This window comes from Drosophila erecta, unplaced genomic scaffold (assembly GCF_003286155.1).
Source record: "Drosophila erecta strain 14021-0224.00,06,07 unplaced genomic scaffold, DereRS2 tig00000055-arrow-pilon, whole genome shotgun sequence".
Classification (NCBI taxonomy): Eukaryota; Metazoa; Arthropoda; class Insecta; order Diptera; family Drosophilidae; genus Drosophila; species Drosophila erecta.
Genome location: NW_020825200.1, coordinates 5,894,729 through 5,915,460, shown reverse-complemented (window position 1 = coordinate 5,915,460; position 20,732 = coordinate 5,894,729). Strand labels below are relative to the sequence as shown.

General features: G+C 45.7%; 2 protein-coding genes across 5 annotated transcripts in view; both read left to right on the top strand.

Moving 5' to 3' along the window:
* The window catches only part of LOC6543284 (cell adhesion molecule 2), a 31,035-nt gene extending 25,070 nt beyond the window's left edge, over window positions 1-5,965 (top strand). For all 4 annotated transcript variants that reach the window (XM_026978606.1, XM_026978605.1, XM_026978607.1 and 1 more), the window contains 4 exons: window positions 70-219; window positions 653-739; window positions 797-1,066; window positions 5,670-5,965. In XM_026978606.1, coding sequence (XP_026834407.1) covers window positions 70-219; window positions 653-739; window positions 797-1,066; window positions 5,670-5,866 — 704 coding nt within the window. In that variant the 3' untranslated portion in view covers window positions 5,867-5,965. The remainder of the gene's footprint in view (window positions 1-69; window positions 220-652; window positions 740-796; window positions 1,067-5,669) is intronic.
* A 3,368-nt stretch (window positions 5,966-9,333) lies between these two features.
* Window positions 9,334-11,676, top strand: LOC6543184 (probable cytochrome P450 6a14). The gene is made up of 3 exons (XM_001968794.3): window positions 9,334-9,839; window positions 9,890-10,463; window positions 11,152-11,676. Exons 1-3 carry the CDS (start codon window positions 9,354-9,356, stop codon window positions 11,601-11,603), a joined length of 1,512 nt encoding a protein of 503 aa, XP_001968830.1. The 5' UTR covers window positions 9,334-9,353; the 3' UTR covers window positions 11,604-11,676.
* Window positions 11,677-20,732: the final 9,056 nt, after the last annotated feature.

Here is a 20,732-nt window from a genome sequence, read left to right as displayed (position 1 = left end):
TGCACTGTGGTTCCAGGGCGGCTCCGGAGCCCTTTCGCACCACCTAACCGCCTTCTGCTCCTCTTTCAGGCGAGCGCTTTGTGCCGGAAACCTTTGAATCGGGCTACAAAATAACCATGCGCCTGACCATTTACGAGGTGGACATCCAGGACTTCGGTGCGTATCGATGTGTGGCCAAGAACTCCCTGGGCGACACCGACGGGTCCATCAAACTGTACCGTAAGTATTGGGCTAAGTAACAATAACTACGTGCATATGTCGACAGTGGCCCATAACAATAACCATAACCGTAGGCCCAATAAACAATGGCCGTAAGTCGGGGCGCCCCTGGCAATTAGGCGCAAACTATTTGGCCGGCCCAGGCTTTTAATTAATTTAAGTCAATGACTCTGCGTGAGCCGACAGCCATGTGTGCTCGCCTGATAAATTCCCAAACAAAGGGTCAGTCGGAGTTCGGAGTTCGAAGGTGACCGTATCCATATCCCCAGTGATTGATTTACGAGCAGCAGGCTGTGCGGGGTTCTAAAATGGGGCAAATCATAGATATGCTAGCTTACTTTAAGAGGCAATTTAAAGTAAATGAACTTATTGCACACTATGGTGCAGGTGATAGGTGATTTTCAGTTTGCTGATTAGCTAAATTCCGCCGCAGATATTCCCCAGACCACCACGATGACGACAATGGCTCCGACGGCAGCGATCAACACGGTGCCCGTGGTGCTCGTCAAGTACAACAAAGGTGAGTACTCCGCCCTTGAACCCACCCGTAACCCAGCTGACACATCCACAATCGCAGAGCAACGGTACGGCAGCAGCCAGAACAGCAACAGCAATCCGTACAACTTCAATCCCGGCAACAGTCAGCAGAACTCCAAGCTGCAGCGCGGCAAGTCCAACAGCAAGGGCTCGGATCAGTCCTCGTCCGGGCTGAACAACGTCTACGTGGGGGCCACGTCCAGCCTGTGGAACTCGCAGGATCACCACTCCTCCACCTCCGCCGCGTCCTCGAGGGGAAGGGATCACCACCAGCAGCAGCAGCACCACCAGCAGCAGCAGCAAAACCACGGTGAGTTGGAGCAGGGAAAGGAGCTAAGCCACTCGGAGACGGCAATCGACGGAAAATCCTTCCCTGGGGGCGCCGTAGCACACCATAAATATTTCGCCATTTATTTTATGCTTATGACAAATCATAACGACTTTAGCCGCTTGGCTTAAGGGTCTCTGGCATGTCGTTGTCGCCACTTGTTAGATATAGATACAGATACTTTTGGCTCGGGCTGCCAGAAAGTTTGCCAGCATGCGGCAAGGATTGACTGACGGATACCCTGTACTGTGACGCTTGATATATGCAAAGCACGGGCTTTGAGGCATTGAGTAACATACCAAAATAGTGGGGATATTTATAGATAACCAAATGTATTTGTCAGAGCCATATTTTTCTTGAAGTCGAACATGCCGCGTTCAAATATTTGGGCAGCTCGTAGAAAAGTATGTTTTTCTATCCCCCCCTTGCTGTCCATTGGTATATATTCTTTTTTGGCGCGTTTCGGGGAAAATACGACTTTGTAGCATGCAATGGAAAGGTTTTCCGGGATCTCTGCTTGCTGAGTTGACAATGTGTCGGCTATAATGTGCTGCTAATGCGGACCATCGTAATGTACAATCACAATAAATAATAATGGGCTTTCTGGCATTTGTTCCCACAAAAGTGAGAGAGATATTCAGCCGGAGGTGCCAATGGAACTATCGAAACTGCGCTGGCTTAAAGGACGAGTCACAGTCTCCTTGCAGCAGCTGCCAATCGATAAGCATAAAGTTTTACACTTGCCTTCCGATTTCCTGCATTTCCCGCATTTCTTGCATTTCCCGAATTTCCCCCATTTTCCGCTGCTCCCGATCGCACAATTGGCGACAAAGCTTCTTGCCCCAGCCCCACCCCCACCCCTTTTTCGCCCGCTCCGCAAGGACGAACGCATAAAACTTTACAGGCCCTTTGCTGCGATGTGGAATTTTCTGCATACGCGCTTGACTAAAAATAAAATGCACTCGACAAAATCAAATCGAACAAATTGAATATGAGAGTGGGCTGGGGGTGGCACTGCAGAGGGGGGTGCTCCAAAAAGCGCAATATAAAAATAGCAGACAAATTGCACACAAGGCGTCAAAGCGGCAGAGCTGCCCCTGCCCCAAACTTATTCCGCCGCTTTTGGCAGCGCCAGCAAAAATGTTGCATCCCTCGCAGGGGGCAGTCCACTCGGCGGGGTGGGGCAAAGGGGGCTGCTATTTCGGAATGGTCGTGGGGGAGGGTAAATGGGAGCCATGGATGCGGGTGCCACAATGACGACAACTTCCCAGCGCTGCATGCAACGTCGTAAGCGCTGCGTTTACAGTTAGATTTATTACCTGCTAGATGTTGCACATATCGTGCCAGTAGGTGGTACACTACAGCATTGCTGCATAGCAACCCCCTTTTTGGGGGTGGTAAAATGGGAGTGGCAGTGGGAGTGGGAGCAGAAGGGGGTGTGGCTTGCTCGCTTATCGTTGCCGCGTTTTGCATATGTCGCGACTGTTTTTGCCCAGCCGCTGACACTTTAAGGCGGAACAAGCCAGCGACAAGCAAAGTTTTCACGACCAAGGCAACATTTCCACACACGGAGTGGGCGAAAGTGATGCTACTTCGGAGTCGGACAACTTTAAGGATGCCTCAGCAGAAGGAGCTGCATTCTAAGCCTGTCACTTCGCCGCACTCACAACATGGCCTTGTAATTACCCATCTTCTCGACTCAATTGTGTGCAACATACATTTCACTAGAAATTCAATGGTCACCGGACGAGTTCATCGTGTCCAGCTGTGCCGACGGCTATCCGCACGTCAATTAAATTCAATTTCCAATTATCACTGGAGTCGCCCCTGCTCCTCCGCACGTCCAGTCAGCGCTTAGTTGGCCCGAGGCCACAAAACCAGTGTCACCATTAAGTGCTGCAGATGCGCTCGGCTCGCCACTTAAACTGTCATTAAAATGTTGCAATCAACCACAGGAGCTGCTGCTCCGTTGTCGCTGTCATATTTAATTTGTGCGGCCAACAGCCAAACAATATGCCACAAATTACAAGGAAATGCAATAAAAGAAAATTGCTCTGCTCCGGCCGGGAGTTCACATGCGAAATCCGGACTGCACATGGCACGGAAACTCGGACCTTGGATGATTACTTCAGCATTCAGTGTCTGGCAATAATTTGCCTATAATTTCAGCCAAGTGAGAAACGATGAAGTAAATGAAATGCAACAGACAGCCAGATCCGAATGGCCATCGCGTGCCCCGCGATTTTATGGTTGCCACAGTCTTTTGGGGCGCAAGTGGGGCACGCCAAGGGGGCAATGCTGCACAATAAATACAGCGCATGGCAGGAGCAAGTGCGTCTCAAGTGCAGAGTGCAGCAGCCTCGGAAATCGCGGTGTGAAAACCGCTGCCAAATGGAGTTCAAGTCGAAACGTAACATAAGTAACATAAGAGAAGGCTGCCTCGACTATCAGATACCCGCTACGCAGCCAAAGAAGTGCGAGGAAAGTGCAGATATGCAAGATTTATTGCGTATCATTTTTGAATGCATAATTTGTTATGTTTGTGTGGGAGTTTCAGCTAAAGGGTTATGTACATAGTTTTACAGCCCTTCATTTTACGAGTAAAAGGTATTAAAATAATATAGAGCTGTAATATAGAGCTGTGAACGGCAGCCATCAGAAAAGTTTTACATCGGCACTTTCCGTGCTGATTTCCAGGTCATGATGGTGTCAACAGGAGTTAAACCTGTTTAACTTCAGTTGTAGTTACACGCATATTAAGACTCCCACTTTTACGATTGCCCCCGTGAGTGAATAAAGATGCGGCTGCATCAGAAGCAGACGCAGTTTAAATCTATTAGTCCAATTGCTCCCCGCGGATCGTCCGGGGAATTATGCAAAAATGACTTAAAGTTCCTAGTAGTTTAAGAGTGCTCCGTTGAGCCAAATGGTTATACTCCGGCAAACAGGGCTTTCTTTGCTTTCCTTGCCATCCTGGCACACGCCCCCGACCGTTCGGGTCTAAGCTGTTTAAAGACACCGTTGGGACCTTCCCAGCCCGCCCCCATAAACACATGCTCAAACGTCAATAAAAATCAGCCATACACACACACGCACGCACACACACACACACACAGAGAGAGAGAGAGCGCACAAACAAGGACTCGATGCGTGTTGGTGTTGGCTGCGTTCACACATGGAAATGTTTGCAGACGCCAGCAAAATAAGCAAGGCAACACCAGCCAGGAATGGCAGCGCAAAGGAGTTTTGTGGAAAGCTGCTTATGGAGAAATAAAAAAGAGAAAAAAAAGCCAGAGACACACCAACACTAACAGCAATGGGAACACCGACAGACAAATACATTGGCAGCCCGGTGCAAAGCAATTTGCGCATTTCCGTTATAAAAATAAAAGGGTTCTCGTTAAAAACAATTCGAAAAGTCCCTGGATGGACCAAAAATGAAGGACCAGCCGTCGGACCATATTTCATAGTTATGACAAAGTTCGTTCATTGCAATGAAGTTCGACTGCGCCGATTACGGTTCAAGGACCAAGAGTCCTCGTTGCCAGCAACTGCGACTGCCTCTCCATTTAAATACTTTATTTATCCACTGGAAGGACAGCCATATGTGGTAGCTATGGTAGATTGCCTGAAATACTCATTAATTTCTTACTTTCCATTTCAATCAGTTAGGCACGAAACTGAAATGCACACCACCTGGATTATGTGGTGGTTCGCAGGGCCAGCCCAAATCCCGCAAGCAATTGTTTGCCATGCACCTAATGACCAATGGCCTCACGTCAAAGTCAAACAGAGTCAAATCGAGGGGACAAAAAACGGCCAAGCGGGCCAAGCCCAACTGGCAAACAAATGTCCAATGAACCAGATTTCCGGGCAAACAAACGGCCAAAAAAGAAGGACGACTCGCAAAAAATACAAACTGCACGATAAATTGATGGCAAAAACAATAGCCGGCCCACTCCGCAGTTCCCGATCGCCATGTGTCCTGCAGGACAATCGCACACACACACACACCCAGATATTTGGTATGCAGGGCGCAAGGGTTTAACGCACTTAAGCAATAAAAATCGAAACAATTTTCGATGCTGCCAAGTGAAATTGAAACAAAATACCAGCAAGGACGATACTTTCGCTTTTCGCAGTGAGATTGGGAAAGGGAGCGGGCATAAGTGGGAGTGTAAGAAATAAGTGGGGCAGGCGAAGTTGTGTCCCTTTTATATGCAATACTTTCTGTCCTGCCAGTTGACAAACAGTTTGGTTTTGTGTATCCTGTATCCTCCTGCTCCTCCAATTCGTTCCCCTGGAACTGGAGGTCGTTTTATCTCTTTCGCATTGTCGCCTGGTACAAATGGCTGGCCATAAACGCATCCTGGGTCTATTGTTTATGCTCGTTGGCGTGTGGCAAGCGCATAATTGAAAAAGGACATTCAGCTGATGACATTCGAGTCCCAGCAATACGAAGGCCGCACCATAAAGTGGCATGTGCCAGTTGATTAAGTCAGCGCCGTAAAAGCCAAGAGTCCACAAAAGAACCATAAATATTTCAATCAATCATTGCAATCTCCTCCCCATCTCCTCCTTCCAGGATCCGATCACAGCGCCTCCTACCGCTCCGAAGGCAAGAGCCCGCACCTCACCAAGCACGACGCCAAGTCCTTGACCGATGACCTGGATCGCATGCAGGATCTGAAGGGCTGGGCCAGCCGGATGGCACCCGTTGCGCCGATCCTTGGACTTGCGCTGATCCTGGGAGTCGGCTATCTGGGGCCGTGGCCGGGCTAAAAGTGTACAAAGGGCATAAGGATATCCGGTGTTAGTCTAGCTAAGATAAACTACTTTGTAAGCAATAACCTTATAAATCGTGTTGGTCGTGGAACTATTATTTTTGTGCTATGTGGAAAGTTGCTTACTGTAAAAAGTTGTTGATGTTTAAGGTAACTTAAATTTAAAACTTAAGTCGCATTTCGATGAAACGAGTATAGATTCATGGGAACTGGGATTCGCAGCGGAAATACAAAGTATTAGAATACAAAGCTCGAGGGCTTAAACCAAAAAATGTTGTAGCTCTAGTGCACCAGTTGCTATTTATAACTTTCAAAATTGAAACACCACCATTACAAGCTCTTTAAATTTGTGGCATCATTCGATGGATAAATAAGTCGATCTTTACGACACCAAAAGTATAAATAGCAGCTGATACAACATGGAACTCGCAGCGAGATTAGATTTAAGTCGCCGGAATCAGTTGAAAAGGAATATTTTTACTATTAGCCCAGTTCTAGCTTAGTTTCGAAGCACAGCAAGCTGTATAATAACTATTACATAAACAATTTCATCTTGATTTAAGTAAAAATAAAATGCCGTCTTAAATCTTGTAAACCCTATCCCTAAACTTGTGTCGTTTCTTGCAGTTATTAACGGAAAACGAATAAGTCCTGGAAATAAAGCGATTTCAACACTTTCTGCATGTATTTTAGCTTTTTGGGTTGCTGAAACAATATGGTTGTTGTAGCAAATAAAAGAATAAACATTTTGCAGATTAGGCGGGCCAGTGGTATATTTTCAACTAAATTTTGTTATTTTTGTTTGTTTGATTTAGCTGGTTTTCCTCATTTGGAACGCCATTAATACGAGGTGCGATTCACTTCAAAATTGGCATCGGAAGCCACTCCCATAATGCAGGAGCCCCAAAGCGAATATTTACTGGACCGCAAAATGTACTATACCCAAACAAGTGAAGCCCCGCCATTGTTTACTTTGCCAGTGAATTTGTGCGCCATCGACCCACATGGAAACATTGCTCGTTTCTCATTTTTCATTTTTCGTTTTCATTAAAAAGTGAGCACAGCGAAAAAGTCTCGCGACTTTATAATTTCATTAAAAAAGCGGTGGGCACAAAGCGGAGCAGAGCAGAGCGCAGCAACTGCAAGCGCAAAACATAAAAAATAATTATTAAAATAAATTAAATGTCTGCCGCTGCCCCCCATAAACTTCGTCGAGTGGGCAATTAAAGGAGCCGCGTGTGAGACGCGGGTGTATAATGGAACGTGGCTAGTTTTTCCTCAGTAGCTGAAGAGTTAAGCGGCAGTCGAAAAAAGCGCACACACACCACACCGAAAACAAAAACCACAAAAAAAAATACAAAAAAACCAAAAAGAGCTACAAAAAATCAAATTGCTGCCATGGCATTTTGACTCGAGTTTCACACAACGCCATGGTAAATGGCAAAAAATTGGCAAGTGGCACGATTGCAGGCGACTGTCCCTTCGGTTCGACCTCCTGGCCATTGCGGCAATAAAGGCTCCAGCTCCAGTTCCAGTTAATAAAGCTAACAGAGCATGTGCCGTATGTCAAAAAAAAAATATAACAAACTATGTCGGGAGGAGGAGGGAGAGCAATCGGAAATATGCAGGCAGACTGAAGAATTACCGGAAATGAGCTCTATTATAATGCACGGCTATTTGCGGCTGCCCACTGTGTTTTTCTCATTATAAATTACGCTAAAAGCCCGTTTGATTTTCCAGGGGCCAAAACGTATGAATATTTAAACCTAGGAATACATGTTCAACATTTCGCAAAACGAAGAAAAGAATACGTGTAGCGCTTTCGTCGAACGCTTCGACTATCTGATACCCTTTGCTCTGACAAGCAAAGTGTTATTAATAGGTATATTTTAACAATTTACAGTGCGGCTTATAGGTGGTTAAATATTATACTATTTTTTGCATTTACAGCAAAGAGCCTAAGAAGTTGTGGTTCCAAAAAGCGAATATTTATTAAGGCAGGCTCCATTTTGAAAACTTTCACAGGCAAATTGTAGAATTTAAACACGATTTAAAATTTCACGGCAGGTATTTGTGTGACAAATTTATATAATGTCATCAGCAAAAGTGATAATTGAAATATGCATGGTAATCAAATATGGGCAGAGTTGTTCGACATGCCTTTTGCTGTTTTCGCTGACAAAATAATTTCTATTGTCAAGGACCTTTTTTCGCGCGCAGGACATTGATCGGCTTAATGACGTAAAGCCGCAATAAATGTTCAACATTAATATTTGACAGCATATTAAATGCGCCCAGTGCATACACTTTGCGGCTGCACTTTCATCAGGTTAAAGTTAAAGCCCACGCGGACCTCTCACAAAAAGCATTGGGCCAGTTTTTGTTTCACTTAGCCAACCGCTTCCATTGTGGATACTGGCTTCCTTTTTTCGCTTTGATACGGCATGCTTTTTGTCCTGCCCGCTTTCGTATGCAGTGCACTTCTTTGCCTTTTCCTAACTATCTTTTTGCCCAACTAGGCGCACTTTTTTCTGGAACTTTCAGGCCGCCATGAAGTGACCCAAGTCGGACCCAAGAATTTGTGCCAAATCAAATAATAAGTACTCATAACTATTTATTTGATAAGGATTTATTTTACCGCCTAGGAAACCAGTATTTTTGAAAGGGAAGGTCGGTTTTCAGTAGCTGAGGCCACAACCACCGAAAGCTTTTCGCCATTGAAGCCCGTAACCACGGGAGCTTTTTCGAACTCGAAGCGCGTAAAATCGACGTAATTCTACACGCGCTGCAGGCAAACCGAAATGCATTGCATCACTTTTACTATTTTGCTCTAACTAATGCATTGCCAAACAAACCAGTTAATACCAGTCTCTTGCAGCAAAAGGCCAAAAACTTGTGTATGGTCATGAACAGCATACTGGGTTATAGATTATGGCAAAATAATAATAAGTATTGACCACCCATCGCACCTAATCAATTGTCCATGGGTGTGCATAAAATAGGAACAGCTAATTGGGAACTAGATTGCGAGGATCATGAGCATGCTAAAAGTGAGAACAGATGGATCGAAGATCGGAAAACGCCCAGTTGAGCACTGCTGTTCCAGGCACCTAATCAACTGTCCATGGGTGTGCATAAGATGGGAACAGATAATTGGGAACTAGATTCCGAAGATCATGAGCATGCTGAAAGTGAGAACAGATGGATCGCAACTCTACCCCGCAGATAGATAGATACTTGCTTATAAGAAGCAACTCCAAGATCAGAAAACGCCCAGTTGAGCACAGCTGTTACAGGCACCTAATCAATTGTCCATGGGTGTGCATAAAATAGGAACAGATAATTGGGAACTAGCTTGCGAAAATCATGAGCATGCTAAAAGTGAGAACAGATAGATCGCAACTATACTCCGCAGATAGATAGATACTTGCTTATAAGAAGCAACTCCAAGATCAGAAAACGCCCAGTTGAGCACTGCCGTTCCAATGGACTTCACACTGCTGCTGCTCACCTCGCTGCTCAGTTTCCTGCTGGGCTATCTGCGGTACCGCTTCAGCTACTGGGAACTGCGGGGGATTCCCCAGCTGCGGGCCCACTTCCTCCTCGGGCACTGCTCCAGGCTGCAGTCGGTGCACTTGAGCGAGCTGCTCCAGGACACCTACGACGCCTTTAGGGGCAGCGCCAAGGTGGCGGGCAGCTACGTCTTCCTGCGACCCCTGGCCGTCGTCCTGGACCTGGACCTGGTCAAGGCGGTGCTCATTCGGGATTTCCACAAGTTCGTGGACCGGCGCAGCTTTCACGGCGATGCCCTCACCGCCAACCTGTTCAACCTGCAGGGCGAGGAGTGGCGTGCCCTGCGGACCAAGCTGTCGCCCACTTTCACCAGTGGCAAGATGAAGTACATGTTTGGCACTGTGGCCACGGTGGCCCAGCAGCTGGGCGCCACCTGCGAGGAACTGGTGGGCGCGCAGGTACTTACCCTGGATACCAAACTACTTTTAGTAATGCAATGCGATCTTAGGGCGCTGTTCTGGAGCTCCACGACCTGATGGCGCGCTACACCACGGACGTCATTGGAAGCTGCGCCTTTGGAACCGAGTGCAACAGCCTGCGGGAACCGCAGGCGGAATTCCGGCAGGTGGGGCGTCGCATCTTCCAGCGCCACGGCAAGGGCATACGGTGGCGCATCTTCAAGATGACCTACCTCACCTCGCTGGCCAAGCTCGGTCTACCGGTGCGCATCTTTCCCCCGGACATCTCAGAGTTCTTCAACCGCATAGTTCGCCAAACGGTGGAGCTGAGGGAGCGCGAGCACATCCGGCGGAATGACTTTATGGACCTGCTGCTGGCGCTCAGGCGGCAGGAGAACGGAGCGGGACTCACCGTGGAGCAGTTGGCCGCCCAAGCCTTTGTGTTCTTCGTGGCCGGATTCGAGACCAGCTCCAGTAACATGTCCTACGCCCTCTTCGAGCTGGCCAAAAACCAGGCGGTGCAGCAGAAGCTGCGCCTGGAGATTTGCGATGCGCTAGCCAGGCACGGGGAACTGACCTACGAGGCCATGATGGAGATGCCCTACTTGGACCAGACCGTTACAGGTAGGTACATAGGCATGCGATGGGCTGACTTTGTCTCACAGATAGAAACTCTGAAGCTGCCTTATCTATTAGCGATAAGCCATTCCAGAACAACGACATGATTAATTCTTAGTGATAGAGCTCAACATGACTGCCAAGCTATAGGAAAATTGCTGGGTGTCTGTAATACCCATAGGTTGAATGACCTCTTTCTTATAAAATGATGCATGGCACTTTGAAACTTGCAGCTTGCAGTTATATCTATTCTCGGTTAGAAATATAAATACATATATTACCCAATCGGGTATTTTTTTCGAACCCTTTTATTCCCCGAGAAACTGGCTATTAAACATTTTGATAATTCACCATTGAGAGAATCAAATATCTGGTAAACAACAGCAATGTATACAATTCGCACCCCATGGGTTCTATAACAGCTGAATCGGGAATATGTGTACCTTGATCGGGAAAACACAAACACAAACTCCCACAGTTTTATCTGATACTGCTCACTTATCAAAACGGATTGAAATAAAAGAAAGACAACTTGACACCCGCTTTTCAATGGCAGCCAAAGTATAGAAACCTGATCAGCTTACACTTACTCCTGAATCGTAATAAAATTCAGAAATATATTTGAATTTTATAAGCGAGGTTTCCATATGCAAATTTAGATATTTGTGCTCACCAAACACCATCCTCTTTCCAGAAACTCTGCGCAAGTACCCGGCCCTCAGCTCGCTCACCCGCCTCGCCACCGAGGACTACGAGATCCTCCAGCCCGATGGGGGTGAACCCGTCGTCCTGGAGAAGGGCACCAGCGTGCACATCCCGGTGCTGGCCATCCACTACGACCCCGAGGTGTACCCGGAGCCCCAGGAGTTCCGCCCGGAGCGCTTTGCGCCGGCTGCCTGCCGGCAGCGGCATCCCACCGCCTTCCTGGGCTTCGGCGACGGACCGCGCAACTGCATCGGGCTGCGGTTCGGGCGGATGCAGGTGAAGGTGGGCCTGGTGGAGCTGCTGTGCCGCTTCCGCTTCAGCCTGCCGCCCGGAGCGCCCACTCAGCTGAGGCTGCCCAAGGAGCATGTGATACTCCTGCCCAGCGAGGGCATCCGATTGCAAGTCGAGCCAGTGGATTCAGTCGAGTCGCGCCTAATGTAAACACGATTCGAAGCGGGAATAAACAACGCAGCGCAGCCCGTCATTCCGTCAGCAGAATATTCAATTAAACTCACCCGCTCCAATCGGTCGATTGAAAGCCAAACCAAAATTTATAGCAGCCGCAAAGGCCCCAACCCATCCGCCGCCCAAGGCTACTGCTCAGTTATCCCAGAATCCGACACCATGGGCATTAAATCAACACAGTCGACACAGGTGGAGCAGTTGGAGCTGCTGGAGGTGGAGGAGGTGGAGGAGTGGGATGGCATGGGTGCCGGCCAGCCATGTGAGCCGACCAAAAGCCATTGCGGTTCAGTTTGATGCACTTCTCCGATGGCCAGGAGCACACAGCACACAGCCCACAGGCCAACACCCCACCGCCGCAGTTGAGTGTGTGTGAGTTGCCTGCATAAATCCAAACATTTACAATATTTTGCTAATTAGCAAAATATGTGTGAATAATGCATTTGGCAGTGGCCGTGGAAGGAGTGGAGTCCTGCGTCCTGCAGGTGTCATATTAAATTTATGACCGGAGCTGCCCACACAATCAAGACACTCGTGCCGATGGAGAAACTGTGACAAGTGCCAGCAACGGACAGTCTCAGCATTTTGGGCATTTGGGTGATTAGTTGTGGGTAAGAGGAAGACTCACTGTCGGCATAATGAGCGGCACTAATCAATAAATGAATGAGCAGCGAGTGCAGTCGGCACTCAGAAATATTGCAATTTCGGCACAGTGGTCGCTTTGAAGTAAATGCTCCATATTATCGCAAGCACGTCCTATCCATTATACATAATCCTGCTCAGCTAAAACATATTTATTTACTTATAATGAGCAGCACTAATCAATAAGTGAATGAGGAGCGTTTGTTACTCAGAAATATAGAAATTTTGAAACAGTGAGGGGTCTTTGAAGTGCTAACTGATTGGTAAATAATAATATCAAGAATATACCATCTTTACTCACCCAAAACAACCATCTGAATAGGTATTAATATAATTTTTAGCTACTGGCACAAATTTACTTTATATCACTGTCTTGTTCACCGCAAAAAAAAACAATTTCCGATGCTCCCAAGAAACAACTTCACAATCACTGTCGACAATATCAACTGATCCAATCACCCGATTTCAATGGCAGATTCAGTCGCCTAAGTGCGTATGGGGAAATACAAACAATTATAAGAGAGTGCAAATTATGCCTAATGTGGCAAAGAGAATAAATAAAATGAAGAGCCAAATATCTGATAAGCCTAGAATTTGCAGAATAAGGTAGAATTTGCAGAGGCAACTCAATGCCCTTCCAAGAATTATATCATATATGATTTTTTTATTATCGTTGATTTTAAAATGTGTTACTACCAGTGTTTCGTAAATATAAAAGTATCTGTGGTCTATTATAATGGAATCCATATCTGTGATTGAAATCGATTTAATAAAAGACGAGCATAAAGTTGACCTGGTGCAATTACCATGAAGTAATATTTAAGCAAGCGTTCGTATTAATGTCTCTATTTAGACGCACGATCCGCATAAAGTGCCGCGTCTATTTCCATATAATCACACACTTTTATAGACTTTTAATTGGCAATTTCCTAAGCTGGTTGGCAACCTTGACGCTTCGTCTATAACTCAGCCAGAACTTTTGTCTATTAAACGGCGCCGTAAAAGCGAAAATATAGTCATAATTTATGGCAGTTAAGCAGCTAACAAACTATCCAGCAGATCCTGCCCACCACCTTGGCATGTCGAGCCCCCATCAGCGGGAGTGGGAAGATGTCCCGATGTGGTGGTGGCTTCAGGCGCGCAGGTGATTCGTCCGCCGGGTGGCAGGTGAAAGAACTGCAGCTGTCGTCGTCGCATCCAGCGAAGAACGCGGAAGCGAGTGAAAAGCAATTATCAGGTGTCAAAATTTATATTAGGGGGTTCCAAGCTCGCAAAAGGATACCAGCCAGGAAGCAAGGCAAAGGAAACAAAGCGAGAAACTTGAAAACAAGTTGCAAGTCCTCCTAGTCCTCACATACACTCAGAAAATAGTGCGATGTTCTGGTTTTGAAAAGGCCTTCGCATACTCAAGCTGATAAAACCATCAAATATTATTATTATTAGTAATATTATTACTTTATTTGTTCTTGAATAAGTTCCACTCTCTCGCTAATGCTCTTTCTTTTTTGCGAAATAGTAGGACAGTTTCTTCTAGTGTACCGCTAACCCTTTTGGCAAAAATGATTTGTGGCTCCAGTGCATTGGCACGCAATGAAAAGTTTTCGACGGCGAAATGGAGCGGGATAGATAGCGCCTTCCAGGGACGCTTTATAAAACCTTTTTATACGGCATAAAATCTGTTACTGGTGGGGTTCTACTGTTTCCACTGCTATTATTTATTGGGCGTGTGCGTGTGTTGTGCGAAATTATATGCCTGTTATAAGGAAGCGAAGGGAGGGGGCGGGGGTTGATTAGCTCCCCAAAAGCAACTAATATATATATATTATATATATATATGAGCAATTTAGAGTTGCAGGGCGGTGGCCAGGTCAAAACAGTGCCTGACACAATGTGGCACGGTTATTGAAAAGCGACTGGCTGGTGTGCGTGTGTGTGATGTTGCTGCCACGCTTGTTGCACTTGCCGCACAAAATGAAAATCTCAAATGAAAAGTTTCACCAAGCAGGAGCAATTTAATTAAATAATGTATCATACCGAACGACTTTGGGGCACTCCTGAATCGATCGCAGTCACTCTGGGCTGTTTTTTCAATATATATATTTGGGTTTACAGTTCCCGGCCCTAATATATTTAATTGCAATCAAAACTGAGTCGGATTGGAGCTGGAGAATTTTATTAAATATTATTTCATGCTGAACGACTTTGTATATTTTATATATATTTTAGTCTGCCTAGTAAGCACTAATAGTTTTAATTTCAAATGAATCTTTGTTTGAAAGAATTTCTGCATATCTACTATAAATAATGTTGTCAGCAAATTTAGGTTTATCAAAGCAGTTTTTATTGGGGCTTAGCAGCTTAAACTTCATGGAAACTATCTACAGCGACCTTTTAAAACATTGGTTTTTAACAATAAATAAAATAAAATAGTATAATGCATCAAAACTAACTGATTTGAGACGTATTATTAAGTTATCAAGCAATTGATTAAATACGAAACTGAACTGCATGAATTGTTTAGGATTTGCTTACCCACTAATTGATCAATAAACAATATTGGTTTAGATGGGTTCAGTTCCACCTACAAGCCAAAATATATAGCATTTTTCAGTGCCTATAAAAGAATCGTTTAATTTGTAGTACTTATCACAGTGAGTTCTTTAGTGACCAGTGCATAAGTAAGTGCACCCAAGGCTACTGGATTCCTACTCTGGCAGTCAAAGAGATCGGTTGTGTCGCGCGCATGCAAAAGTGATTTATTTTTTGCTTATCGGTGCATTCCCTTTTGTGCTCAAAATAGCACAAATCATTTATTTGGGCGCTGCTTTGAGCGGTGTCGGCAGTTTGACAAAAACAAAAAGTGCATCAGGTGAAGTGCATTCAAACGGTGCTTTCTGCCCTTCGGGCAAGTCATCTACCTCACCCCGCGCAGAACTGCACAAGAGGTAAACAAACTTTGCTTATCAGTAAAACCGAACTGTTTATGCTCTGTTCCGGACATTTGGGCCCGCAAATTATTTGCTGAATATTAAGACAATATAAAAACAATGAATGAAAACAGTTTCGATGACTCTCAGCTTATAAAGAAGCAGATTGATCATGAAAAAATGTTCTCAATAGCTGGAAAATTACCTAGTAAGATTAGAGACGAGTGCCGATCAGAAATTCAACGCATTACATGCAATAAGTCTCAAAGCAGTCCCACCACAACAACAGTGACATTTTCTAGTGCCAGTAGCAGCACCATATACACAATGGCAAATCCCACAATGAGCAGCATCTGTTCTGGTTCAAGTGTAGCAAACCAAGAATGTTCCCAATTGACCAGCCCCGACATTGCAGCAAAAAATCTAAGCGGTGCTGCCAGAAGATTACTGGATGATCAAAATCGGAAAGCAGGCAAGAGAAAAAATGCAAAGCCACTGTCCCCCATCCTTAAACCGAAAAGAGTGAGCAGTACCCAGGGCCCGCACTTGGTCCCCACAATTAACCAGAAGGCAAGCTCTAGTAACAGGTTTGCTATTCTCGACACGGACATCATTACTAATGAAGAAAACGGGGAAGACATGATGTCTGAGGATGCCGATGATGCTAGTGCCCGCATGGACGAATTTCAATCTGCAGAAAACAATACTGCCAATAAATCCCAGGAAACATCTAACGCCAACAATCAACTCAAAGATTTTAAAAAACCACCCCAAATTGTTGTTAATATTAGCAACTTAAATGACCTATTTGAGCTCATACAAGAAAAGGCAAGTCTAGATAACGTCGTAGTCAAAGCTAACCAAGGGGAAACAGTCAGAATATTTCCCAAAGACAGTGACACTTACAGAAAAATTGTTAGCTATATGGATGAAATTGGTATGCAGTTTCACACTTACCAAATGCTGACAGAAAAAGCACACAGAATTGTAGTAAGGGACTTACATCACAGCACACAAAACAAAGATATAACGGCCGATCTGAAATGTTTAGGCTATGAAGTACTTCACATTCACAACCCTAGTTCAAGGGTTAATAAAGATGAAAAACTCAATATTTTTTTCATTAACATTAAGCCCTGCCCTAATATTAATGAAATTTATCACGTGAAGACCCTTTGCCGACAGAAAATACGGATCGAAAGGATGCGAAAGTCTAGTGAAATTGCACAATGTCGACGTTGCCAGGAGTATGGCCATACAGCTAAATACTGCCGCAGACATCCAAATTGTGCCAGGTGTGGTGAAAATCACCAAACCACACAATGTACACGTCCTGTAGATGCTCTGCCCACATGCTATCACTGTTCTCACGATCACATGGCTAGTTATAAAGGTTGCCATAAGTACCAGGAGCTTCTCCGCAGATCTATGGGGCCTGCGAAGAAGGCGAATCACTTAAATAGGCAGAATCATGGGTTCAACCATAGAGATCAGCAACAGTTTCCTTCCGTGCAGATTAATCGCCGTAAGAGTACTAACCAGTCAACTGAAGATCAGCAACCAACACAACAACACCAAAATATGGTACAGCATCAACCATCTATAGGCCCTGGGGTAAATACAAAAGTATCCTATGCCACAGTAGCAAAAGAATACTCTAATACAACTCCCTCCAAGGATGGACCAGCTCAGCGACGTTTATATAACTTACAAACGCAACAGTTATCGCAGCAACAACGACTGAACACTCAGCAAAATAATTCACTTGACGTCCAAGCATTGTTACAACAGCAACAACAACAGTTCCAAGAATGGCAGCAGCAAATGCAACAACAACAACAACATCAGTTTCTTATGTGGTTGCAACAGCAGCAACAAGATCAGCAACATCACAGAAATCAAACCAATCAACGACTTGAAAAGCTCGAAAGAATGGTATTTGAAATAACCACCATGTTAAAGCAAGGAGCTGGGAATGAACATACCTACCAGCTTTCTAACAACGCTCCACACCCACAATGAATCCACTAAAGATTCTTATTTGGAATGCCAACGGCATTTCAAGAAAAGCTAAAGATATTGAGCTTTACGCGCACAATAATAGCGTGGACATTCTTCTTGTGACGGAACTTAGAATTAAAAGAGGGGATACTGTTAAGATATATGGTTATGCTTTCTATCCAGCATTTAGGCCATCGCAAAATAATAATAGCGTTGGTGGAGCAGCCGTGTTCGTTAGGACAACTCTTCGCCATTTCCCGCAAAGGGTCATAGAGACACGCAGCATACAAATGTCTACAGTAAAAGTAGCTACAGGACTGGGTGACGTGCAGTTCGGCGCCATTTACTGTCCTCCCAGTGTTAGTATCGACGAAAGACAATTTACTGACACAATACGCTCTTGCGGCCAACGGTATATGATTGGTGGCGACTGGAACGCCCGACACTGGCTTTGGGGCGACACCTACAATTCACCCCGGGGGCGTGAGCTAGCGGAAGCCATCTCTATCACTGGAGCTAAGATACTTGCAACTGGTTCGCCAACCAGGTATCCTTATGTACCCAGTCATACGCCTTCCTGCATTGACTTCGCGGTGCATCATGGTATACCAGATTCCCTAACAAGTATAACACAAAGTTGGGATCTGGACTCCGATCACTTGCCTTTGATCATCAGTATTGTGACAGATAGTACCCATGTGAATCCAAGTCCACGATTAGTCAACAAGCACACTGACCCGCTCGCTTTTAGTCAACAACTGGAGAGCATGATCCCGTTGAACATCACGCTAAATTCTGGTGAAGAAATTGAAATGGCTGTTGATCACCTTACGCAAAGTATTCACAGGGCTGCGACTGCATCTACGCCTTCTGTTCCTCGGACAGGCACCCCCTATGGAATATCCCTAACAAGAGAGGCTAGAGAGCTCCTGACACAGAAAAGGAGACTCAGAAGGCGAGCAATCCGATCTCAAGATCCCTGGGACCGCATCTTATGGAACCGTGCTGCAAAACAACTACGAAATGTGGTAAGAGACCTTCGAAGTATCTTTTTTGAGCAGAAGCTGGCTTCTATGGACTATACGGTGGATGCTGGGTATTCACTCTGGAAGTCCACCAAATCCCTCAAAAGACAACCGTTCAGACAGGTACCCATTAGATGCCCGGGAGGTGAACTTGCTAAAAACGAGGAGGAACAGGCCAATTCCTTTGCAAATCATTTGGAGACTAGGTTCACCCATTACCAATTCGCTACAATGGAGCAGAATCGAGAGACGCTTGACAGCCTAGAGATACCCCTACAAATGTCGCTACCAATTAAACCAATCAGGGTTGAGGAAATTGCCGAAGTCATTAAATCAATGCCAATAAAGAAGACTCCTGGCATCGACAATGTCTGTAATGCCACGTTAAAAGCGCTACCTCTCCGAGCCATCCTATACATGGCGAAAATATTTAATGCTATATTTAGGGTGCAGTCCTTCCCAAAGCAGTGGAAAATGGCAGCAATTCTCATGATACATAAGCCTGGGAAACCTGAAGAGGATCCGGAATCGTATCGGCCCATAAGTCTGCTGTCTTCGCTATCCAAGATATGGGAAAGGCTGATTGCCAACAGACTAGGTGACTTTATTAAGGAGCGCCGTATCCTCCCAGATCACCAGTTTGGATTTCGACAGGGACACAGCACTGTGGAGCAGGTTCACAGACTGGTTAAGCACATTATTCAGGCGTTTGACGACTTGGAATACTGCAATGCTGTATTTATTGACATGCAGCAAGCATTTGACAGAGTCTGGCATATCGGCCTACTCTGCAAAATAAAAAAGCTGCTTCCAGCACCATACTATGGAGTCCTGAAATCTTACCTGGAAGATAGGAAGTTCATGGTCAGGGTCAGAAGCACCTACTCAACCCCTTGCTACATGAGAGCTGGAGTTCCGCAGGGCAGCGTCCTCGGCCCGCTGCTCTACTCAATATTTACCGCGGATTTGCCTTGCCCAAATATGCACCATATGGAAGCTCCCAGGAAGGCCCTACTCGCCACTTACGCTGACGATATCGCACTGTTATACAGCTCCAGTTCTTGCACTGAGGCAGCACGTGGCCTCCAAGAGTATCTCAATACTTTGGCTGCATGGTGCAAAAGATGGAACTTAAAGGTAAATCCACATAAGACCATCAATCCTTGTTTCACCTTGAAGACTCTCATTAGGCGCACACCACCCATACAATTTGATGGCGTAACCCTAGAACAACCTCTGCAGGCTAAATACCTTGGGATCACCCTTGACAAACGGTTGACCTTTGGCCCACACTTAAAAGCTGCGGCACGGAGATGCGGTCAGAGAATGCAACAACTGCGATGGTTGATCAACAGAAGAAGCACCATGACACTTAGAGCCAAAAGGGCAGTATACGCCCACTGTATAGCCCCGATCTGGCTATATGGAGTGCAGATCTGGGGTATTGCTGCAAAATCGAACTATAAACGCATTGAGGTCTTGCAAAATCGTGCAATGCGTGCCATCACCAACTGCCCATACTATGTACGTAGCTCAACCCTTCATCGGGACCTTAATCTGCATACAGTGGAAGAACAGATCTCAAGGCACACAAGCAGATACAGTGATAGGCTTAAAAGACACCACAGCATGCTAGCAAGACGCCTACTCCCTGCCAGGCCTCTAAGAAGGCTTAAAAGAAAGGGCTTTGCCAAAACAATTGGACAGCTTTAAAGACCCCCTCGACGTTTGAGACTCTGTTGTTAGTCTTCCCACGATAAGTGAGAAGTTTGGTTATATTATTTATATGTTTAATTGCAATGTTATGGTACTAGTACTGCATGTACGGATTCGTCGCTTTATAATAATAAACATTTAAAAAAAAAAAAAAAAAAAAAAAAAAAAAAAAAAAAAAAACTTATCACAGTCGTAAGGAATGCAAGCTATAATTTCCTCTTCCACATTCAAGTGCCACGACCAATGACAATTCGTTTTTCCACCTCACACACCTACTTACTATCAGCACCCACAGCCCCTCCCCCCTTCCCGCCCCCCTTTCAGCCAACTGAAAAAGGTTAACCCTTTCCTTTGCCACGGAATTCATTCATAAATGCGAGCCAGCAGTTGCACGCGTCCAAAAGTATGCAGAGAGAATTTCCCAGGCCCCAATGCCTTTCAATCCGTGTTCAACCGAGCCGAGAGCGCTTCAATCGTGGTGAGTTTCCAGTGCACACCCCCCATTGGGCAGCACACGCACACACACACGCGCAGAGCATGTTAGGAAAAAAGGAGCACCACGAAGTGAAAAGCGCCCGCCAACAAAAAGCAAAATAAAATGTGGCCCAGCAACAACAAAAATCACAGTTGTCTGATTCGTTCGCGAGGCCGCTGCCCACCCACCGGGCGCCCACTAAAAAACACCACCCACCCACTGGGCCGCCCACGCCCACCCCCCCGAAAACGACGACGACGATTCGCCAAAGGAGCATCTTCGGCATCGCTCGGCAAATCGCTGGGAGTCGCTCCACGCGACT

Excerpts from the sequence above, each read along its gene's own strand:
- LOC6543184 (XM_001968794.3), top strand. The coding sequence starts at position 9,354 with ATGGACTTCACACTGCTGCTGCTCACCTCGCTGCTCAGTTTCCTGCTG. Across the intron at positions 9,840-9,889 it reads AGGAACTGGTGGGCGCGCAG|GGCGCTGTTCTGGAGCTCCA; the intron begins GTACTTACCCTG and ends ATGCGATCTTAG. Across the intron at positions 10,464-11,151 it reads CTTGGACCAGACCGTTACAG|AAACTCTGCGCAAGTACCCG; the intron begins GTAGGTACATAG and ends TCCTCTTTCCAG.